General features: G+C 49.8%; 1 protein-coding gene across 1 annotated transcript in view; it reads right to left on the reverse strand.

Annotated features, from left to right (window-relative positions):
• Nucleotides 1-3,623: 3,623 nt before the first annotated feature.
• Nucleotides 3,624-25,233, reverse strand: part of masp1 (MBL associated serine protease 1) — a 537,426-nt gene continuing 515,816 nt past the window's right edge. Inside the window, exon 15 of the mRNA XM_072473624.1 lies at nucleotides 3,624-4,042. Within this exon, the coding sequence (XP_072329725.1) occupies nucleotides 3,849-4,042 (194 nt within the window). The 3' untranslated portion in view covers nucleotides 3,624-3,848. The remainder of the gene's footprint in view (nucleotides 4,043-25,233) is intronic.

Below are 25,233 nucleotides of genomic sequence, written 5' to 3' on the forward strand. Positions count from 1 at the left end.
TGGTTGCTAACTTGATGTGTTTTGCAGAGTGCTGCCTTGTTGCAATAGAGTGCGACTGGAGTTTGGTGAAACAGGGAGTTGGGTGAAAGAGGGAGGAGGTGATCAGTCTCTTCTTTTCTTGAATTGATGGAGTACATCTCTTTAAAATAAAACTAAGGTCTAAGGAAATTTGGAGCATAACAGGAAAGGGACTTTATGTAACATTTTACAGTACAGAGCACCAGCAGTCAGAGAGAGTGAACCTGGTAAGGAGCAGCTGAGCAGAGCAGCGAGAAAACTTTAAAAGGGGCAGCCCTTCACTCAATCCAGAGGAGCAGCCCAGAGTACCTTCACTCAATCCAGAGGAGCAGCCCAAAGTACCTTCACTCAATCCAGAGGAGCAGCCCAGTGTACCTTCACTCAATCCAGAGGAGCGGCCCAGTGTACCTTCGCTCAATCGTGAGGAGCAGCCCAATGAACCTTCACTCAATCCAGAGGAGCGGCCCAGTGTACCTTCACTCAATCCAGAGGAGCAGCCCAGTGATCCTTCATTCAATCCAGAGGAGCAGCCCAGTGATCCTTCACTCAATCCAGAGGAGCAGCCCCGTGAACCTTCACTCAATCCAGAGGAGTGGCTCAGTGAACCTTCACTCAATCCAGAGGAGCAGCCCAGTGAACCTTCACTCAATCCAGAGGAGCAGCCCAGTGAACCTTCACTCAATCCAGAGGGGCAGCCCAGTGAACCTTAACTCAATCCAGAGGAGCAGCCCAGTGAACCTTCACTCAATCCAGAGGAGCAGCCCAGTGTACCTTCACTCAATCCAGAGGAGCAGCCCAGTGATCCTTCACTCAATCCAGAGGAGCAACCCAGTGAACCTTCACTCAATCCAGAGGAGCAGCCCAGTGAACCTTCACTCAATCCAGAGGAGCAGCCCAGTGAACCTTCACTCAATCCAGAGGAGCAGCTCAGTGAACCTTCACTCAATCCAGAGGCAGAGCTCCTGAAGTGCCATCAGGAGTCGAATGTCACATGGGGCAAGTGGCAGCTGCTGATTAGGTGAGTACAGATGGTGAGTATTTGTATTATTATCATTCATAGTTTGTAAAGTCTTTATTTTGTGATTTATACTTTGTAAGGGCTATATTCTGTATTAGCGAAGTCAAGGGAAGGAGAGCCCTAAAGTATTTAATATTAGTTGATTTTAAGAGTTCTTAATGTTTAACCCAAAAGGGTAAGTCATGGCACGAGAGCTCAAAGCCGTGGTTTGCTCCTCTTGCTCTATGTGGGAAGCCAGGAACATTTTCAGTGCCTGGACCAGCATGTGTGCAGGACGTGTCCCCAGTTGCAGCTCCTGGAAGTTTGGGCTTCAGAGTTGGAACAGCGGCTGGGGGCACGTGAAGCTTCTGCGAGATGGAAAGTATGTATGGAAAGCACGTATGGAGAGGTGGTCACGCACAGTCTCAGACTCCGCAGGCAGAAAGGGTATGGATGACCATCAGGGAGAGCAAGAGGACTAGGCAGGCAGTGCAGGAACCTCCTGTGGCCATTCCCCTGCGGAAGATATACCGCTTTGGATGCTGTTGAGGGGAATGACCTCTCAGGGGAAACAGCCAAACTGGTGGCACCAGAGAGTTGATTCTGCTGTAGAGGGGAGGGGTATTAACAAAGTCCAGGGAAGGAGAGCCCCAAAGTATTTAATATTATTTGATTTTAAGAGTTCTTCAAATGTTTAACCCAAAAGGCATGTGCCGGTAAAGAGGCAGGACAGGAAAGGCAGGATGGGATTTATCCCAATACTGAGGGAAGCAAGGGGGGAAATTATTGGGGCTTTGACTAAATTCTTTGTTTCCCCCATTGGCTACAGGTGAGATCCCAGAGGACTGGAGAATAACTAATGTGGTACCGCTGTTTAAGAAAGGTAGCAGGGATAATCCTGGAAACTATAGGCCGGTGAGCCTCACGTCGGTAGTAGGTAAATTATTGGAGAGAATTCTCAGGGACAGGAGTTATACCCATTTGGAAACAAATGGACCCATTAGCGATAGACAGCATGGTTTTGTGAATGGGAGGTTGCGCCTCACTAACTTGATCGAGTTTTTTGAGGAGGTGACAAAGATGATTGATGAGGGGAGGGCGGTGGATGTTGTTTACATGGACTTCAGTAAAGCCTTTGACAAGGTGCCTCATGGCAGACTGGTACAAAAGGTGAAGTGACACGGGATCAGAGGTGAGGCGGTAAGATGGATACAGAACTGGCTCGGTCACAGAAGGCAAAGGGTAGCAGTAGACGGGTGTTTTTTCTGAATGGAAGGTTGTGACGAGTGGTGTTCCACAGGGATCGGTGCTGGGGCCTCTGTTGTTTGTACATAAATGATTTGGAGGAAAATGTATCCGGTCTGATTAGTAAGTTTGTGGATGATACCAAGGTTGGTGGAGTGGCAGACAGTGTTGAGGATTGTCAGAGGATACAGCAGGACATAGATCGGTTGGAGACTTGGGCAGAGAAATGGCAAATGGAGTTTAATCCAGACAAATGTGAGGTAATGCATTTTGTTAGGTCGAACATAGAGGGGAAATATACAGTAAATGGCAAAACTCTTAGGAATATAGAAAGTCAGAGAGATCGGGACGTGCAGGTCCACAGATCTTTGAAGGTGGCAACACAAGTGGACAAGGTGGTCAAGAAAGCAGACGGAATACTTGCCTTCATTGGACGGGGCATTGAGTATAAAAATTGGCAAATCATGCTGCAGTTGTATAGAACCTTGGTAAGGCCACACTTGGAATATTGCGCACAATTCTGGTCGCTACACTACCAGAAGGATGTGGAGGCTTTGGAGAGGCTGCAGAGGAGGTTTACCAGGATGTTGCCTGGTCTGGAGGGTGTTAGCTATCCGGAGAGGCTGAATAGACTCGGACTGTTTTTATTAGAACGACAGAGGTTGAGGGGTGACCTGATAGAGGTCTACAAGATAATGAGGGGCATGGATAGAGTGGATGGGCAGGCACTCTTTCCCAGGGTGGAGGGGTCAGTCACCAGGGGGCATAGGTTTAAGGTGCATGGGCAAGGTTTAGAGGGGATGTGCGAGGCAGGTTTTTTACACAGAGGGTGGTGAGTGCCTGGAACACGTTGCCAGGGGAGGTTGTGGAAGCAGGTACATTAACGGTGTTCAAAAGACTTTTGGCAAAGGGTGGTGTCATGATGGGTACAGGCAGGGAGGGCTGAAGGGCCTGTTCCTGTGCTGTATTGTTCTTGTTTTTATTTATCTCCCTCGCTAACAGCACAGTGGGTGTACCGACACACATGGTCTGCAGTGGTTCAAAAAGGCAGCTCACCACCATCTTCTGACAGGCAATTCGGGATGGACAACAAATGCTGGTCGAGCGATGAGCAAAAAATGAGTTTAAAAAATGACTTCCCCACCCTGTCCCTTCCTGTGATGTGGCTGTACCTCTTCTCCTGACTTGTGCAGAGGAATGTAGGTACTTCCTTTGCCTGTTATCCCTTTGCTCTGCTATCCCTGTTTTAGTGGATGGGGACATGTTGGCAGGAAGTGGGCCGTGGGAGCTGGTGTCGGTGATTGTTCAGGGGAAGAATTGCCATGAAAAGTCAGGAGATAAAATAACGCTGAAAGACGTTCTTTATTAAAAGGACAGATTCACACATTGGTGAATATTTCTGATCATTGTAATCACTTTTACAGAAATGTGTTGCTGCTTTTCGATATTATAAATTAGATAATTTACCCAAAAGAACAAAATATTTACAACAGATTCTTCGACAGAAACTCACCCAAACCTGGAGTAAAAATCACACAAAACATTATCTTTCTGAAATATTTTGGACATCCTCAGGGCCTTAAAGCTATCAAAAGTTCTTGATATTTGTTACGTTTTTGATCCACTCCAAACTTTTCCTGACGTTGGAATAAACTCCATATCTGTTGTCCTCTCCACAACCGTCTCCCCACGAAACCGTGCCCGCCAGGAACCAGCGCTTGGTTTCTGTGTCCCGAGCCACCATTGGTCCTCCAGAATCTCCCTGACAAGCATCACTTCCACCTGGAATCATCAGAAAAGGGAAGTAGAGTCACATTTATAATCACTGAATAAGAATAGTTTTAGCACAGAAAGCCACGCAGCCTATCATACTGCCTCTCTGAGGAGATTCTCACTCCCCCAGACCTTCCCTGAGGCTCGGCTGTGTGGTGAATGTATTGATGTAACAATTTACCATGCACATATCTGTATTACGCTGTTGCCCATGTGGGCTCCACCTATGGACCATTGTAAGGTATTACCTATGATGTAGCATGTTGGGGCCTGTGTGGGCTCCGCCCCTGGCTCCTCCCCTTGAGGGGAGGTATAAGAGCAGTCGACCTGTAGGTGGCTCCCACTAACAGATCAGTCGCAGGCAAGCACTGTTCTAGTTGATTAAAGCCACAGTTTACTTCTACTCCTGGTTTCGTGTGAATTGATGGTCGCATCAATTTAATCAACTGCAACGCCACTATGGAATCGGCCCTCAAACCTGACCAACTGGAATTCGATCCGCAGACCGCGGAGGCGTAAGAGATTTTTTCGCACTGGTTCCGCTGTTTCATAGAACATAGACATAGAACATAGAACAACACAGCGCAGTACAGGCCCTTCGGCCCACGATGTTGCACCGAAACAAAAGCCATCTAACCTACACTATGCCATTATCATCCATATGTTTATCCAATAAACTTTTAAATGCCCTCAATGTTGGCGAGTTCACTACTGTAGCAGGTAGGGCATTCCACGGCCTCACTACTCTTTGCGTAAAGAACCTACCTCTGACCTCTGTCCTATATCTATTACCCCTCAGTTTAAAGTTATGTCCCCTCGTGCCAGCCATTTCCATCCGCGGGAGAAGGCTCTCACTGTCCACCCTATCCAACCCCCTGATCATTTTGTATGCCTCTATTAAGTCTCCTCTTAACCTTCTTCTCTCCAACGAAAACAACCTCAAGTCCATCAGCCTTTCCTCATAAGATTTTCCCTCCATACCAGGCAACATCCTGGTAAATCTCCTCTGCACCCGCTCCAAAGCCTCCGCGTCCTTCCTATAATGCGGTGACCAGAACTGTACGCAATACTCCAAATGCGGCCGTACCAGAGTTCTGTACAGCTGCAACATGACCTCCCGACTCCGGAACTCAATCCCTCTACCAATAAAGGCCAACACTCCATAGGCCTTCTTCACAACCCTATCAACCTGGGTGGCAACATTCAGGGATCTATGTACATGGACACCTAGATCCCTCTGCTCATCCACACTTTCAAGAACTTTACCATTAGCCAAATATTCCGCATTCCTGTTATTCCTTCCAAAGTGAATCACCTCACACTTCTCTACATTAAACTCCATTTGCCACCTCTCAGCCCAGCTCTGCAGCTTATCTATATCCCTCTGTAACCTGCTACTGCTACATCCTTCCACACTATCGACAACACCACCGACTTTAGTATCGTCTGCAAATTTACTCACCCACCCTTCTGCGCCTTCCTCTAGGTCATTGATAAAAATGACAAACAGCAACGGCCCCAGAACAGATCCTTGTGGTACTCCACTTGTGACTGTACTCCATTCTGAACATTTCCCATCAACCACCACCCTCTGTCTTCTTTCAGCTAGCCAATTTCTGATCCACATCTCTAAATCACCCTCAATCCCCAGCCTCCGTATTTTTTGCAATAGCCTACCGTGGGGAACCTTATCAAACGCTTTGCTGAAATCCATATACACCACATCAACTGCTCTACCCTCGTCTACCTGTTCAGTCACCTTCTCGAAGAACTCGATAATGTTTGTGAGGCATGACCTACCCTTCACAAAGCCATGCTGACTATCCCTGATCATATTATTCCTATCTAGATGATTATAAATCTTGTCTCTTATAATCCCCTCCAAGACTTTACCCACTACAGACGTGAGGCTCACCGGTCTATAGTTGCCGGGGTTGTCTCTGTTCCCCTTTTTGAACAAAGGGACCACATTTGCTGTCCTACAGTCCTCTGGCACTATTCCTGTAGCCAATGATGACATAAAAATCAACGCCAAAGGTCCAGCAATCTCTTCCCTGGCCTCCCAGAGAATCCTAGGATAAATCCCATCAGGTCCCGGGGACTTATCTATTTTCAGCCTGTCCAGAATTGCCAACACCTCTTCCCTACATACCTCAATGCCATCTATTCTATTAGCCTGGGGCTCAGCATTCTCCTCCACAACATTATCTTTTTCCTGAGTGAATATTGACGAAAAATATTCATTTAGTATCTCGCCTACTCTTCAGACTCCACACACAATTTCCCATCCCTGTCCTTGACTGGTCCTACTCTTTCCCTAGTCATTCGCTTATTCCTGATATACCTATAGAAAGCTTTTGGGTTTTCCTTGATCCTTCCTGCCAAATACTTCTCATGTCCCCTCCTTGCTCGTCTTAGCTCTCTCTTTAGATCCTTCCTCGCTACCTTGTAACTATCCATCGCCCCAACCTAAACTTCACACTTCATCTTCACATAGGCCTCCTTCTTCCTCTTAACAAGAGATTCCACTTCCTTGGTAAACCACGGTTCCCTCGCTCGACGCCTTCCTCCCTGTCTGACCGGTACATACTTATCAAGAACACGCAGTAGCTGATCCTTGAACAAGCCCCACTTATCCAGTGTGCCCAACACTTGCAGCCTACTTCTCCACCTTATCCCCCCCAAGTCACGTCTAATGGCATCATAATTGCCCTTCCCCCAGCTATAACGCTTGCCCTGCGGTGTATACTTATCCCTTTCCATCATTAACGTAAACGTCACCGAATTGTGGTCACTGTCCCCAAAGTGCTCTCCTACCTCCAAATCCAACACCTGGCCTGGTTCATTACCCAAAACCAAATCCAACGTGGCCTCGCCTCTTGTTGGCCTGTCAACATATTGTTTCAGGAAACCCTCCTGCACACACTGTACAAAAAACGACCCATCTATATCTTTTCCAGTCAATATTTGGAAAGTTAAAGTCTCCCATAATAACTACCCTGTTACTTTCGCTCATATCCAGAATCATCTTCGCCATCCTTTCCTCTACATCCCTAGAACTATTAGGAGGCCTATAAAAAACTCCCAACAGGGTGACCTCTCCTTTCCTGTTTCTAACTTCAGCCCATACTACCTCGGAAGAAGAGTCCCCATCTAGCATCCTCTCCGCCACCGTAATACTGCTCTTGACTAGCAGCGCCACACCTCCCCCTCTTTTGCCTCCTTCTCTGAGCTTACTAAAACACCTAAACCCCGGAACCTGCAACATCCATTCCTGACCCTGCTCTATCCATGTCTCCGAAATGGCCACAACATCGAAGTCCCAGGTACCAACCCATGCTGCCAGTTCCCCTACCTTGTTTCGTATACTCCTGGCATTGAAGTAGACACACTTCAAACCACCTACCTGAACACAGGCCCCCTCCTGCGACGTCAAATCTGTGCTCCTGACATTTATACTCTCATTCTCCCTTACCCTAAAACTACAATCCAGGTTCCCATGCCCCTGCTGCATTAGTTTAAACCCCCCCAAAGAGCACTAACAAATCTCCCCCCCAGGATATTTGTGCCCCTCAGGTTCAGATGTAGACCATCCTGTCGTTAGAGGTCCCACCTTCCCCAGAAAGAGCCCCAGTTATCCAGAAATCTGAATCCCTCCCGCCTGCACCATCCCTGTAGCCACGTGTTTAAATGCTCTCTCTCCCTATTCCTCATCTCACTATCACGTGGCACGGGCAACAACCCAGAGATAACAACTCTGTTTGTTCTAGTTCTGAGCTTCCATCCTAGCTCCCTGAAAGCCTGCCGGACATCCTTGTCCCCTTTCCTACCTATGTCGTTAGTGCCAATGTGGACCACGACTTGGGGCTGCTCCCCCTCCCCCCTAAGGACCCGGAAAACATGATCTGAGACATCACGTACCCTTGCACCTGGGAGGCAACATACAAAACGTGAGTCTCTCACGCTCCCACAAAATCTCCTATCTGTGCCCCTGACTATAGAGTCCCCAATTACTAATGCTCTGCTCCTCTCCCCCCTTCCCTTCTGAGCAACAGGGACAGACTCCGTGCCAGTGGCCCGTACCCCATGGCTTACCCCTGGTAAGTCATCCCCCCCACAAGTATCCAAAGCGGTATACTTGTTTCTCAGGGGAACGACCGCTGCACTGACTGCTTTTTCCCAGTCCCTCTTACAGTTACCCACCTATCTCCAATCTTTGGTGTAACTAATTCCCTGAAGCTGCTATCTATGACCCCTTCTGCCTCCCGAATGATCCGAAGTTCTTCCAACTCCAGCTCCAGTTCCCTAACTCGGTCTTGGAGGAGCTGGAGATGGCAGCACTTCCTGCAGGTAAAATCAGCAGGGACACTAACTGCATCCCTCACCTCAAACATCCTGCAGGAGGAACATTGCACTCCCTTCCCTGCCATTCCTCTAACTTTCTACCAAGATCTGGCTAACAACTAAATTAAATTTTTATAAAAAATAATAATAATATAATAAAATATGGTACTTACCTCAGACCAATGGGTTTTATTATTAGGTTAGAGGAGGAGGGCGGGTGGGAGACACTACACGTGTAGTGTCTCGGGTTTCCTCTCCACCAGAATTTATTGGTGAGGGTCTTCCCAGACGTCCGCGGGTCGACTTCCTGTTCCCGCCTAAAAAACTAATTTTAAAAAAAAGATCCTGCTGAAATTGACTAACCAGCCAGCTCCACTCCCGCCGAAATCAACTGGCCTGCCCCTGCAAAGACAAGTGCTATTAAAGGTTGACTTACCTCCCAGCAGCAAGTTTCAAGGCCTACCTCGCCGCCTCCCCCTCGCCGCCTCCCCCTCGCCGTCTCCCCCCCGCCGCCTCCCCCTCGCCGCCTCCTCCTCCCCTTCCTTCACCGACGTTCAGAAGCTGCGTCTCCTCCACGCCCGGGTGAGCCATCGAATCTCTGTTCAACTCGAGGAAGCCTCCTCCTACGCAGACGCCCTCGCGATGCTAGAGCGCCTCTACGTAAGGCCCGTGAATGAAGTATATGCGCGGCATCTCCTCACCACTTGCCGCCAGTGTCCCGGGGAATCGCTGGAAGAGTACCTACGCGACCTAAAAGTCCTTGCACGAAGCTGCAATTACCAGGCCGTTACGGCCACTCAACATATGGACCTTGCCGTCCGGGACACCTACGTGGCTGGAGTCAGGTCCAACTACGTGAGACAGCGCCTACTTGAAAAGGGTGCCCTAGACCTGGAAGAGACAGTAACATTAGCCTCCTCTCTGGAAGTAGCGTTCCAAAGCCTGAACGCGTTCCCGTCCGATCACGCGATCCCCTCGTGGACCCTTGACCATAGAGTACCCGAGGCCTGTGCCGTGCGGCTACCCGCCCACCATGTGGGGTTACCCTGTTATTTTTGCGGCCAGTCTCAACACCCCCGGCGGCGCTGCCCGGCCCACGAACTGCAGCGGCTGCGGGAGAAAAGGACATTTTGCTAAAGTTTGCCTGGCCAGGTCCAGAAACTCTAAATCACAGGCCCGACCCTCAGACTCACAGGGCCGCAGATCCCGCAGTGTGGCAGCGTGTCTGCCGGCTCCGCCCCCCCCCCCCGGACGCATCATCGGCCTCGTGTTGTCCGTGGGGGCAGCCTTCTTCCAGCCCGCACAGCGTGTGAGACTCACGGGGGCCGCCACGTGTGATTCATGGGGGCCGCCATCTTGGGCGCCATCTGCCTCACCGCTCGACACGTACGGCCGACGGGGGCCGCCATCTTTTAACCGCCCCAGCACCTCCGACCACGCCGACTACCCGCAACTCAGCGCGGTCACCCTGGACCAGTCGCGACCCAAACACCTCCCGAGCTCGGTGATGACGGTCTGGGTAAACGGACACGAAACGCCCTGCCTCTTCGACTCCGGGAGCACGGAGAGCTTCATTTATTCAGACATGGTAAGACGCTGCTTGCTCCCAATCTTCCCGGCGCATCAAACCATCTCCCTCGCCTCCGGGCCGCACTCGGTGCCGGTCCGGGGGTGCACGACCGCAACCCTCGCAATACAGGGCGTGGAGTACGGCAACTTTAAATTATATGTGCTCCCCGACCTCTGCGCTCCTCTTCTATTGGGACTGGATTTCCAATGTAACCTCAGGATCCTAACCCTGAAGTTCGGCGGGTCCCTACCCCCACTCACCGTATGTAGCCTCGCGACCCTAAATGTCGACCCTCCCCCGCTCTTCGCAAATCTCACCACCGACTGCAAACCAGTTGCCACCAGAAGCAGGCGGTACAGTATCCAGGACAGGACTTTTATCCGGTCCGAGGTCCAGCGACTCTTGCGGGAGGGAATCATCGAGGCAGCAATGGCCCCTGGAGAGCTCAGGTGGGGTCGTCAGGATCGGGGAAAAGAACCGGATGGTTGTCGATTACAGCCAAACCACAAATCGGTACCCCCTCCCCCGGATAGCGGATATGGTTAATCAGATCGCGCACTACCGTGTGTTCTTCACGGTGGATCTGAAGTCTGCGTACCACCAGCTCCCAATCCGCCCGGAGGATCGCCACTACATGGCTTTTGAGGCAGACGGCCGCCTCTTCCACTCCCTCCGGGTCCCCTTTGGCGTCACGAACGGGGTTTCGGTGTTCCAAAGAACGACGGACCGAATGGTGGACAGTACGGGCTGCGGGCCACATTTCCGTAATTGGACAATGTCACCATCTGCGGCCATGATCAGCAGAACCATGATGCCAACCTCCAGAGATTTCTCCAAACCGCCCGAACCCTTAATCTCACTTATAACAAGGAGAAATGCGTTTTCCGCACAACCAGACTAGCCATCCTCGGCTACGTTGTGAAAAACGGGGTCCCAGGGCCCGATCCTGACCGCATGCGCCCCCTCCTGCAACTCCCTCTTCCCCACTGCCCCAAGGCCCTGAAAAGGTGCCTCGGGTTCTTTTCGTATTACGCCCAGTGGGTCCCCAACTTTGCGGACAAAGCCCGCCCACTAATCAAGGCCACCATCTTCCCACTGGCGGCTGAGGCCCGCCAGGCCTTCAGCTGCATTAAGGGGGATACCGCCAAAGCTGCAATGTGCGCGGTGGACGAGTCCGTCCCCTTCCAGGTGGAGATCGACGCAACAGAGGTCGCCCTCGCCGCTACCCTCAATCAGGCAGGCCAGTACCGTTTTTTTCACGAATCCTCACCACCTCCGAAATTCGACACTCCTCAGTCGAAAAGGAAGCCCAAGCCATCGGGGAAGCCGTGCGGCACTGGAGGCACTACCTCGCTGGTAGGAGGTTTACCTCCGTCACCGACCAGCGATCGGTAGCCTTCATGTTCGTTCGATAATGCGCTGCGGGGCAAGATCAAGAACGATAAGATCTTGAGGTGGAGGATCGAACTCTCCACCTATAATTACAATATAGTGTATCGTCCTGGGAAGCTCAACATACCCCCAGATGCCCTGTCCCGCGGCACGTGCGCCAGTGCGCAAGATGACCGACTACGTGCTATCCACGATGACCTCTGCCACCCGGGGGTCACCCGGCTTCTCCACTACATCAAGGCCCGCAACCTGCCCTACTCCACCGAGGCCATGACCAGGGACTGCCAGATCGGCGCGGAGTGTAAACCGCACTTCTACCGACCGGATAAGGCCCACCTGGTAAAGGCATCCCGGCCCTTTGAGCGCCTCAGTATCGATTTCAAAGGGTCCCTCCCCTCCGCCAAACCGCAACGTCATTGACGAGTTCTCCCGCTTCCCCTTTGCAATCCCCTGCCCCGACATGACCGTCGCCACCGTCATTGAAGCCCTGCACAGTGTCTTCACCCTGTTTGGTTTCCCCACTTATGTTCACAGTGACCGGGGCTCCTCGTTCATGAGCAACGAACTGTGTCAGTACCTGCTCAGCAAGGGCATCGCCTCGAGCAGGACTACTAGTTATAACCCCCGGGGAAATGGGGAGGTTGAGAGGTAGAACGCGACAGTCTGGAAGACCGTCCTCCTGGCCCTACGGTCTAGGAATCTCCCAGATCCCCACTGGCAGGAGGTCCTCACCGACGCGCTCCACTCTGTTAGGTCCCTCCTTTGCACGGCCACAAAGTAGACCCTTCATGACCGCCTGTTTGTTTTCCCCAGGAAATCCACCTCAGGGGCCTCGCTTCCACCCTGACCGGGGCCCGTCCTGCTCCGCAAACACGTCAGGAGCCATAAGTCCTACACCCTGGTCGAGAGAGTCCAGCTCCTACACTCCAACCCCCAGTACGCATACATCGAACACCCCGACGGCCGCCAGGATACAGTCTCCCTCCGGGACCTGGCACCCGCAGGTTCTACTACCACCGCCACCCCATCTTACCCCGCCCAACCTACGCTGACCAGCGCCCCGCCCCTACATGGCACCCGCACCCCATCCCGCCCTCCATTCCCCCTTTACTGACCCACAGGAATGAAGCCCCAGAAGACATGCTCCCGGAGTCCACGTCTGTGCCCGCACCGCCGCCCTCACTACCGATGCCAGCACGGCTGAGTTCGACGCCCGGGCCAGCTGCGATACCAGAGCTTCGGCGATCACAGCGCACAATCCGTGCGCCGGACTTGATGAACTTATGAACCCTTCACCCCCGCCGGACTTCATTTTTTTAACAGGGGGTGAATGTGGTGAATGTATTGATGTAACAATTCACCATGTACATATCTGTATTACGCTATTGCCCATGTGGGCTCCACCTATGGACCATTGTAAGGTATTACCTATGATGTAGCATGTTGGGGCCTGAGTGGGCTCCGCCCCTGGCTCCTCCCCTTGAAGGGAGGTATAAGAGCAGTCGACCTGTAGGCAGCTCCCACTAACAGATCAGTTGCAGGCAAGCACTGTTCTAGTTGATTAAAGCCACAGTTTACTTCTACTCCTGGTTTCGTGTGAATTGATGGTCGCATCATGCTGTTGCTTCACCTTCGGGTCCTTATCCAATTCCTTTATGAAAGCACAGTTGACGCTGCCACTAACACACAATAGATCATTAATTTCTGACCCTAAACTCTCACTGCATCAGCTAGGTAGTCCTCATGTTATCATTGCAGCTCGGTAGCATAGTTGTTTGCACAATTGCTTCACAGCTCCAGGGTCCCAGGTTCGATTCCCGGCTTGGGTCACTGTCTGTGCGGATTCTGCACGTTCTCCCCGTGTGTGCGTGGGTTTCCTCCGGGTGCTCCGGTTTCCTCCCACAGTCCAAAGATGTGCAGGTTAGGTGGATTGGTCATGCTAAATTGCCCTTAGTGTCCAAAATTGCCCTTAGTGTTGGGTGGGGTTACTGGGTGATGGAGATAGGGTGGAGGTGTGGGCTTGGGTAGGGTGCTCCTTCAAAGAGCCGATGCAGACTCGATGGGCTGAATGGCCTCCTTCTGCACTGTAAATTGTATTGGTTCTTTGTCAATTGCTTTAAATCTGTGTCCTCGCTCGCCATGAGGACCATTTCTCTACCCTGCTTCGACCTCTCACGATTTTTAACACCTCTATCAAATCTTCTCTCAACCTTCTTGAAGGAGATCCATCGATCTTCTCCAATCTATCCACATAACTGAAGTCCCTGATCCCTGGAGCCATTTTAGTGAATCTTTTCTCCACCCTCTCTAATGCTTCTCAGGCACACTGTTCAGGTGCCTCATTAACCACCTTGTTGACATACCCAGAGGACACAGTCTCATGGCAAGGAGCAGGATCATTTGGAACTGAGATGAGGACAAATTTCTTCACCTGAATGTTGGTGAATCTTGATCTGTTTTACAATTTTAATCTACACCAGACTTTGCTTGATGCTGCAATAAGCTCCATACCTCCATATCGTTCCTCAACTCCGTGTACGCAGCATTGTTTGATGCAGGTTTTGAGCCAAGTCTCTGTAGTATAAGGGATCTTAGAATCATACAGCACAGAAAAGGCCCTTCGCCCCATCGTATTTGCGCCAGTCAAAAATCAACCACCTAACCACACCGAGGGCCGAAGGGCCTGTACTGCGCTGTAATGTTCTAACCGAATGTCCTAACCGAAGGGCCTGTACTGCGCTGTAATGTTCTAACCGAATGTACTAACCGAAGGGCCTGTACTGCGCTGTAATGTTCTATCTTCTAACCATTCTAATCCCATTTTCTTTTTTAAAATAAATTTAGAGCACCCAATTAATTTTTTCCAATTTAGTGTGGCCAATCCACCTACCCTGCACATCTTTGTTGTCGGGGCGAAACCCACGCAGACACGGGGAGAATGTGCAAACTCCACATGGACAGTGACCCAGAGCCGAGATCGAACCTGGGACCTCGGCGCTGTGAGGCAACCGTGCTAACCACTGCGCCGCCGTGCTGCCCTTTAATACCATTTTCCAGCACTTTTCCCACAGCCTTATCTGCCCTGGGATCGCAAGAGCACATCTAAATACTTCCTAACGGTCTCTGCATCCACCTTTCAGGCAGTGAGTTCCAGACTCCCACCCCCCTCTGGGTGAAAGGTTTTTCCTCACATCCCCTCGAAACCTCCTGTCCCTCACCTTAAATCTCTGTCCCCTGGTCATTGACCCCTCCACTAAGGGGAAAAGTTCCTTCCTGTCTCCTCTATCTGTACCCCTCATAATTTTATACATTTCAATCCTGTCCCCCCTCAGTCTCTCTGCTCCAAGGAAAACAACCCCAGTCTATCCAATCTCTCTTCATAACTAACACTCTCCAGCCCGGACAACATCCTGGTAAATCTCCTCTGCTCCCTTTCCAGTGGATATCACATCCCTCCTGTAATGTGGATTCCAGAACTGCACACAACACTCTAGGTCTGGCACATAAAGGTGAACGCGGGACTCAGTACAGTACCATCCAAACAGTAATAGAACATAGAACATAGAACAATACAGCGCAGTACAGGCCCTTCGGCCCACGATGTTGCACCGAAACAAAAGCCATCTAACCTACACTATGCCATTATCATCCATATGTTTATCCAATAAACTTTTAAATGCCCTCAATGTTGGCGAGTTCACTACTGTAGCAGGTAGGGCATTCCACGGCCTCACTACTCTTTGCGTAAAGAACCTACCTCTGACCTCTGTCCTATATCTATTACCCCTCAGTTTAAAGTTATGTCCCCTCGTGCCAGCCATATCCATCCGCGGGAGAAGGCTCTCACTGTCCACCCTATCCAACCCCCTGATCATTTTGTATGCCTCTATTAAGTCTCCTCTTAACCTTCTTCTCTCCACCGAAAACAACCTCAAGTCCATCAGCCTTTCCTCATAAGATTTTCCCTCCATACCAGGCAACATCCTGGTAAATCTCCTCTGCACCCGCTCCAAAGCCTCCACGTCCTTCCTATAATGCGGTGACCAGAACTGTACGCAATACTCCAAATGCGGCCGTACCAGAGTTCTGTACAGCTGCAACATGACCTCCCGACTCCGGAACTCAATCCCTCTACCAATAAAGGCCAACACTCCATAGGCCTTCTTCACAACCCTATCAACCTGGGTGGCAACTTTCAGGGATCTATGTACATGGACACCTAGATCCCTCTGCTCATCCACACTTTCAAGAACTTTACCATTAGCCAAATATTCCGCATTCCTGTTATTCCTTCCAAAGTGAATCACCTCACACTTCTCTACATTAAACTCCATTTGCCACCTCTCAGCCCAGCTCTGCAGCTTATCTATATCCCTCTGTAACCTGCTACATCCTTCCACACTATCGACAATACCACCGACTTTGGTATCGTCTGCAAATTTACTCACCCACCCTTCTGCGCCTTCCTCTAGGTCATTGATAAAAATGACAAACAGCAACGGCCCCAGAACAGATCCTTGTGGTACTCCACTTGTGACTGTACTCCATTCTGAACATTTCCCATCAACCACCACCCTCTGTCTTCTTTCAGCTAGCCAATTTCTGATCCACATCTCTAAATCACCCTCAATCCCCAGCCTCCGTATTTTTTGCAATAGCCTACCGTGGGGAACCTGATCAAACGCTTTGCTGAAATCCATATACACCACATCAACTGCTCTACCCTCGTCTACCTGTTCAGTCACCTTCTCAAAGAACTCAATAAGGTTTGTGAGGCATGACCTACCCTTCACAAAGCCATGCTGACTATCCCTGATCATATTATTCCTATCTAGATGATTATAAATCTTGTCTCTTATAATCCCCTCCAAGACTTTACCCACTACAGACGTGAGGCTGTACCTCAATGCCATCTATTCTATTAGCCTGGGGCTCAGCATTCTCCTCCACAACATTATCTTTTTCCTGAGTGAATACTGACGAAAAATATTCATTTAGTATCTCGCCTATCTCTTCAGACTCCACACACAATTTCCCATCCCTGTCCTTGACTGGTCCTACTCTTTCCCTAGTCATTCGCTTATTCCTGACATACCTATAGAAAGCTTTTGGGTTTTCCTTGATCCTTCCTGCCAAATACTTCTCATGTCCCCTCCTTGCTCGTCTTTGCTCTCTCTTTAGATCCTTCCTCGCTACCTTGTAACTATCCATCGCCCCAACTGAAACTTCACACCTCATCTTCACATAGGCCTCCTTCTTCCTCTTAACAAGAGATTCCACTTCCTTGGTAAACCACGGTTCCCTCGCTCGACGTCTTCCTCCCTGTCTGACCGGTACATACTTATCAAGAACACGCAGTAGCTGATCCTTGAACAAGCCCCACTTATCCAGTGTGCCCAACACTTGCAGCCTACTTCTCCACCTTATCCCCCCCAAGTCACGTCTAATGGCATCATAATTGCCCTTCCCCCAGCTATAACTCTTGCCCTGCGGTGTATACTTATCCCTTTCCATCATTAACGTAAACGTCACCGAATTGTGGTCACTGTCCCCAAAGTGCTCTCCTACCTCCAAATCCAACACCTGGCCTGGTTCATTACCCAAAACCAAATCCAACGTGGCCTCGCCTCTTGTTGGCCTGTCAACATATTGTTTCAGGAAACCCTCCTGCACACACTGTACAAAAAACGACACATCTATTGTACTCGAACTATATCTTTTCCAGTCAATATTTGGAAAGTTAAAGTCTCCCATAATAACTACCCTGTTACTTTCGCTCATATCCAGAATCATCTTCGCCATCCTTTCCTCTACATCCCTAGAACTATTAGGGGGCCTATAAAAAACTCCCAACAGGGTGACCTCTCCTTTCCTGTTTCTAACTTCAGCCCATACTACCTCGGAAGAAGAGTCCCCATCTAGCATCCTCTCCGCCACCGTAATACTGCTCTTGACTAGCAGCGCCATACCTCCCCCTCTTTTGCCTCCTTCTCTGAGCTTACTAAAACACCTAAACCCCGGAACCTGCAACATCCATTCCTGTCCCTGCTCTATCCATGTCTCCGAAATGGCCACAACATCGAAGTCCCAGGTACCAACCCACGCTGCCAGTTCCCCTACCTTGTTTCGTATACTCCTGGCATTGAAGTAGACACACTTCAAACCACCTACCTGAACACAGGCCCCCTCCTGCGACGTCAAATCTGTGCTCCTGACCTCGATACTCTCATTCTCCCTTACCCTAAAACTACAATCCAGGTTCCCATGCCCCTGCTGCATTAGTTTAAACCCCCCCAAAGAGCACTAACAAATCTCCCCCCCAGGATATTTGTGCCCCTCAGGTTCAGATGTAGACCATCCTGTCTGTAGAGGTCCCACCTTCCCCAGAAAGAGCCCCAGTTATCCAAAAATCTGAATCCCTCCCGCCTGCACCATCCCTGTAGCCACGTGTTTAAATGCTCTCTCTCCCTATTCCTCATCTCACTATCACGTGGCACGGGCAACAACCCAGAGATAACAACCCTGTTTGTTCTAGTTCTGAGCTTCCATCCTAGCTCCCTGAAAGCCTGCCTGACATCCTTGTCCCCTTTCCTACCTATGTCGTTGGTGCCAATGTGGACCACGACTTAGGGCTGCTCCCCCTCCCCCCTAAGGACCCGGAAAACACGATCCGAGACATCACGTACCCTTGCACCTGGGAGGCAACATACCAAACGTGAGTCTCTCACGCTCCCACAAAATCTCCTATCTGTGCCCCTGACTATAAAGTCCCCAATTACTAATGCTCTGCTCCTCTCCCCCTTTCTCTTCTGAGCAACAGGGACAGACTCCGTGCCAGAGGCCCGTACCCCATGGCTTACCCCTGGTAAGTCCCCCCCCCCACAAGTATCCAAAGCGGTATACTTGTTTCTCAGGGGAACGACCGCAGGGGATCCCTGCACTGACTGTTTTTTCCCAGTCCCTCTTACAGTTACCCACCTATCTCCAATCTTTGGTGTAACTAATTCCCTGAAGCTGCTATCTATGACCCCCTTCTGCCTCCCGAATGATCCAAAGTTCTTCCAACTCCAGCTCCAGTTCCCTAACTCGGTCTTGGAGGAGCTGGAGATGGCAGCACTTCCTGCAGGTAAAATCAGCAGGGACACTAACTGCATCCCTCACCTCAAACATCCTGCAGGAGGAACATTGCACTCCCTTCCCTGCCATTCCTCTAACTTTCTACCAAGATCTGGCTAACAACTAAATTAAATTTTTATAAAAAATAATAATAATATAATAAAATATGGTACTTACCTCAGACCAATGGGTTTTATTATTAGGTTAGAGGAGGAGGGCGGGTGGGAGACACTACACGTGTAGTGTCTCGGGTTTCCTCTCCACCAGAATTTATTGGTGAGGGTCTTCCCAGACGTCCGCGGGTCGACTTCCTGTTCCCGCCTAAAAAACTAATTTAAAATAAGACAACACATGACCCACACATGACCTGGTCAGTGTTGGACAGAACCGTGTGTAGAAGGAAACTTACAAAATGTTTCCAGGGCATGAGAGGGTGGATGTAGATAAGTGAGTCTAGACCCAAGGGATGTAGTCTCTGGGTAAGGGGCTGGCCATTTCGGACTGAGCAGAGGGGGGATGTAGTCTCTGGGTAAGGGGCTGGTCATTTCGGACTGAGCAGGGGGGGATGTAGTCTCTGGGTAAGGGGCTGGCCATTTCGGACTGAGCAGAGGGGGGATGTAGTCTCTGGGTAAGGGGCTGGTCATTTCGGACTGAGCAGGGGGGGATGTAGTCTCTGGGTAAGGGGCTGGCCATTTCGGACTGAGCAGAGGGGGGATGTAGTCTCTGGGTAAGGGGCTGGCCATTTCGGACTGAGCAGAGGGGGGATGTAGTCTCTGGGTAAGGGGCTGGCCATTTCGGACTGAGCTGAGAAGGTGATTTCTTTAATCAGAGGATGGAGATCCTTTATGATTCTCTACCCAGAGGGTTGTAGAAGCTCAATCATTGAGCATGTTCAAAACAACAATCAATAGATTTCTACATTCTAACGACATCAAAGGATATGGGGAAAGTGGCATTGAGCTACATGATCAACCACCATCTAACTGATTGGTGGAGCTGGTTGAATGGACTATCCTTGTTCCTATCTTCAAGCATTGAGACAGCTCTGAGTTTGTAACTTCATCGTATCTATGTGGTGAATGTAACAAGTTGCTGTACATATTGTATTATACGCATTGGCTGCAGTAAATATTGATCAAAAATCCCGGTTTGAAAGACAGTCAGACATTGTGGCTGCAGAAAGTGCAATTAAAATGTCAAGGAGGCCTGATGAGTTTTTGGTATGATTTCTGGGGAGTAGATAATTAGAAACATTGTGTTTAAACTTAAGACCATAAGACCTAGGAGCGGAAGTAAGGCCATTCGGCCCATCGAGTCCACTCCGCCATTCAATCATGACTGATTTCAACTCCATTTACCCGCTCTCTCTCCATAGCCCTTAATTCCTCGAGAAATCAAGAATTTATCAACGTCTGTCTTAAAGACACTCAACGTCCCGGCCTTCACCGCCCTCTGTGGCAATGAATTCCACAGACCCACCACTCTCTGGCTGAAGAAATTTCTCCTCATCTCTGTTCTAAAGTGACTCCCTTTTATTCTAAGGCTGTGCCCCCGGGTCCTAGTCTCCCCTGCTAATGGAAACAACTTCCCCACGTCCACCCTATCTAAGCCATTCATTATCTTGTAAGTTTCTATTAGATCTCCCCTCATCCTCCTAAACTCCAATGAATATAATCCCAGGGTCCTCAGACGTTCATCGTATGTTAGGCCTACCATTCCTGGGATCATCCGTGTGAATCTCCGCTGGACCCGCTCCAGTGCCAGTATGTCTTTCCTGAGGTGTGGGGCCCAAAATTGCTCACAGGATTCTAAATGGGGCCTAACTAATGCTTTATAAAGCTTCAGAAGTACATCCCTGCTTTTATATTCCAAGCCTCTTGAGATGAATGACAACATTGCATTTGCTTTCTTAATTACGGACTCAACCTGCAAGTTTACCTTTAGAGAATCCTGGACTAGGACTCCCAAGTCCCTTTGCACTTCAGCATTATGAATTTTGTCACCGTTTAGAAAATAGTCCATGCCTCTATTCTTTTTTCCAAAGTGCAAAACCTCGCACTTGCCCACGTTGAATTTCATCAGCCATTTCTTGGACCACTCTCCTAAACTGTCTAAATCTTTCTGCAGCCTCCCCACCTCCTCCATACTACCTGCCCCTCCACCTATCTTTGTATCATCGGCAAACTTAGCCAGAATGCCCTCAGTCCCGTCATCTAGATCGTTAATATATAAAGAGAACAGCTGTGGCCCCAACACTGAACCTTGCGGGACACCACTCGTCACCGGTTGCCATTCCGAAAAATAACCTTTTATCCCAACTCTCTGCCTTCTGTCTGACAGCCAATCGTCAATCCATGGTAGTACCTTGCCTCGAATACCATGGACCCTTATTTTACTCAGCAGTCTCCCGTGAGGCACCTTATCAAAGGCCTTTTGGAAGTCAACATAGATAACATCCATTGGCTCTCCTTGGTCTAACCTATTTGTTATCTCTTCAAAGAACTCTAACAGGTTTGTCAGGCACGACCTCCCCCTACAAAATCCATGCTGACTTGTCCTAATCCGACCCTGCACTTCCAAGAATTTAGAAATCTCATCCTTAACAATGGATTCTAGAATCTTGCCAACAACCGAGGTTAGGCTAATTGGCCTATAATTTTCCATCTTTTTCCTTGTTCCCTTCTTGAACAGGGGGGTTACAACAGCGATTTTCCAATCCTCTGGGACTTCCCCTGACTCCAGTGACTTTTGAAAGATCATAACTAACGCCTCCACTATTTCTTCAACTATCTCCTTTTGAACTCTAGGATGTAGCCCATCTGGGCCTGGAGATTTATCAATTTTTAGACCTCTTAGTTTCTCTAGCACTTTCTCCTTTGTGATGGCTACCATATTCAACTCTGCCCCCTGACTCTCTGGAATTGTTGAGATATTACTCATGTCTTCTCCTGTGAAGACTGACACAAAGTACTTATTTAGTTCCTCAGCTATTTCCTTGTCTCCCATCACAAAATTACCAGCGTCATTTTGGAGCGGCCCAATGTCAACTTTTGCCTCCCGTTTGTTTTTAATGTATTTAAAGAAACTTTTACTATCATTCCTAATGTTACTGGCTAGCCTACCTTCATATTTGATCCTCTCTTTCCTTATTTCTCTCTTTGTTATCCTCTGTTTGTTTTTGTAGCCTTCCCAATCTTCTGACTTCCCACTACTCTTTGCCACATAATAGGCTTTCTCTTTTGCTTTGATGCATTCCCTAACTTCCTTTGTCAGCCATGGCTGCCTAATCCCCCCCTCTGATAACCTTTCTTTTCTTTGGGATGAACCTCTGTACTGTGTCCTCAATTACTCCCAGAAACTCCTGCCATTGCTGTTCTACTGTCTTTCCCACTAGGCTCTGCTCCCAGTCGATTTTCGTCAGTTCCTCCCTCATGCCCCTGTAGTTACCTTTATTTAACTGTAACACCTTTACATCTGATTCTACCTTCTTTCTTTCAAATTGGAGATTGAATTCGACCATATTATGATCACTGCCTCCTAAGTGCTCCCTTACTTTAAGATCTTTAATCAAGTCTGGCTCATTACATAACACTAAGTCCAGAATGGCCTGTTCCCTCGTGGGCTCCATCACAAGCTGTTCCAAAAAGCCCTCCTGTAAACATTCAATGAATTCCCTTTCCTTGGGTCCACTGACAGCATTATTTACCCAGTCCACCTGCATATTGAAGTCCCCCATGATCACTGTGACCTTGTCTTCCTGACATGCGCTTTCTATTTCGTGGTGCATTTTGTGCCCCTGGTCCTGACCACTGTTAGGAGGCCTGTACATAACTCCCATTATGGTTTTTTTACCTTTGTGGTTCCTCAACTCTACCCACACAGACTCCACATCATCTGGCCCTATGTCGTTTAGTGCTATTGATTTAATTTCATTCCTAATTAACAAGACAACCCCGCCCCCTCTGCCCACCTCTCTGTCTTTTCGATAGGTTGTGAATCCCTGGATGTTTAAATGCCAGTCCTGAACCCCCTGCAACCATGTCTCTGTGATGCCTACCACATCATACCTGCCAGTCACAATCTGGGCCACAAGCTCATCTACCTTGTTCCGTACACTGCGCGCATTTAAATAAAGCACCTTTAATTCTCTATTGACCGTCCCTTTTTGTTTTCTTAGTGTGGTGGACCTTGGTTTACTGAGCCTTTCCAGACACTGTGTCATATTTTGTGGGTTGGGGACAATCGTAACCACTCTTGAGTTTTGTCTGTTCGTGTTTTTTTGTATTCCTAAGCAGCTACGCTTCCCACTGATTACTTCACCTCTTGGTTCCCTGACTTTCCCTTCCCCCCCCCCCAGTCTTTAGTTTAAAGTCCTATTGACCACCCTATTTACTCTTTTCGCCAGAACACTGGTTCCAGCTCGGTTCAGGTGGAGACCATCCCAACGGTATAGGTCCCCCCTGTCCCAAAACTGATGCCATGAAAAGGAACCCCTCTTTCCCACACCACTCTTTCAGCCACATGTTAACTTCCTTTATTCTTGCCTCCCTATGCCAATTTGCACATGGCTCGGGCAGTAATCCGGAGATTATGACCCTTCAGGACCTGTTTTTTAATTTGAATCCTAGCTCTTTATAATCTCTAAACAGGCCCTCTTTCCTAGACTTGCCTATGTTGTTGGTACCGACATGGACCACAACAACTGGATCCTCCCCCTCCCTCTCCAGTATCCTTTCAAGCCGGTCAGAGATGTCCCGCACCCTAGCACCGGGCAGGCAACACACCACGCGGGACTCTTTATCCTGCTCACAAAGAATACTATCTATCCCCCTGATAATATAATCCCCTACAACTACAACTTGCCTATTTACTCCCTCCCCTTGAATGGCCTGCTGAACCATGGTGCCTTGGTCAGCTGACTCATCCTTCCTGCAGCCCTGTTCGCCATCCACACAGGGAGCAAGTGCCTCATACCTGTTGGACAGGGTCAAGGGCTGAGGCTCCTGAGTTCCTGACTGCTGGTTCCCTTTACCTGCCTGACTTGCAGTCACACCCTGCTGTCCCTGGCCACTGGCAGGATTTAAACTACTTACTCTGACAGGTGTGACTGCCTCCTGAAACACAGTGTCCAGGTAAGTCTCCCCCTCCCGGATGTGCCTCAGTGTTTGAAGCTCAGACTCCAGCTCATCAACTCTGAGCCGGAGCTCTTCGAGCAGCCAACACTTACTGCAGATGTGGTCGCTGCAGCTCGCAATGGGATCTGCCAGCTCCCACATCAAGCAGCTCAAGCACATCACCTGACCAGCCATCACTAATTAATTAATTAGTTTAATTTAAGTTTATGGTGGGGGCAGCTTCAGCCAATCAGACACTACCCTGCACTTTTAACTGAAAAACAGCACAATTAGATTAACCACTTACCTTTCCTGATTACCTCACTGCACCAAACTACCAAATTCTCACTGTCTGTATCTCTCTCACTCCGACTGTGTTTCCTTGACCTGCGTAATGCTAATAATATAATAATGCTAATAATAATATAATATGGCACTTACCTCACACCAATGGATCTTATTATTAGGTTAGAGGAGGAGGGTGGGTGGGAGACACTACACGTGTAGTGTCTCGGGTTTCCTCTCCACCAGAATTTATTGGTTGGGGGGGGGGGGGCCTTCCCAGAAGTCCGCGGTACTTAAGCAAGTAGGTCATGGAATTTGAGTGGAATAGGGATGATGTAATTAATGGGAGAAGCCAGGGCTGTAGCGGGCAGGCAGTCAGTTTTGAGTGAGTTTAGTTTTAGCTGGGAGCTGAACAGCAGCTTCTGCAAAAGGCTGTCAGGTTAAGCAGCAGTCTGACACAGACAAGAATCTGCAGGCTGTTTCCTGACAGGATGTATGCCGCTCTCTCTTTAAGCAGTCTTTTAAAAGAAACTCTTCAAGTGTACAGCAGGTAACCCTGTGTTTGCTAACTATATTTAAAAGTGGTTTTTGACCTGTGTTGGGGTTTGCTTGATCAGAGTTAAAGGTGGTGTCAGTTAGCAGTTGAAGTGGTTCATTTCATTGTTAAGCATTGTTTAACTGATCATTGTAATATTTTTGTGATGTTAAGGTAGTTTGATACTGTGTTGATAATAAAGTTTGTTTTGAGAGACCTGGGCCAGGATTCTCCCCTACCTGGCAGGGCGGGGGGTCACGGCGGGATGGAGTGGCGGGAACCACTCCGGCGTCGCGCCGCCCCAAAGGTGCGGAATTCTCCGCACCTTTAGGGGCCAAGCCTTACCTTGAGGGGCTAGGCCTGCGCCGGAGTGATTTCCGCCCCGCCAGCCGGGGCCGAAAGGACTTCGCCGTGCGACGCATGCGCGGGATCATCAGCGGCCGCTCACGGCATCCCCGCGCATGCACAGGGGAGGGGGTCTCTTCCGCCTCCGCCATAGTGAAGACCATCGCGAAGGCGGAAGAAAAAGAGTGCCCCCACGGCAGATGCCCGCCCGCCGATCGGTGGACCCCGATCATGGGCCAGGCCACCGTGGGGGCACCCCCCGGGGTCAGATTGCCCCCCCCCCAGGACCCCGGGGCCCGCCCGCGCCATCTGCTCCCGCCGGTACGGTAGGTGGTTCAATCCACGCCGGCTGGCGAGTGTTGACAGCGGCGGGACTTCGGCCCATCGCGGGCCTGAGAATCGCCGGGGGGAGCCCGCCGACCAGCGCGGTACGATTCCCGCCCCCGCCGATTCTCTGGTGGCGGAGAATTCAGGACACGGCGGTGGGGGGGGGTGTTCA

This window comes from Scyliorhinus torazame, chromosome 14 (assembly GCF_047496885.1).
Source record: "Scyliorhinus torazame isolate Kashiwa2021f chromosome 14, sScyTor2.1, whole genome shotgun sequence".
NCBI lineage: Eukaryota > Metazoa > Chordata > Chondrichthyes > Carcharhiniformes > Scyliorhinidae > Scyliorhinus > Scyliorhinus torazame.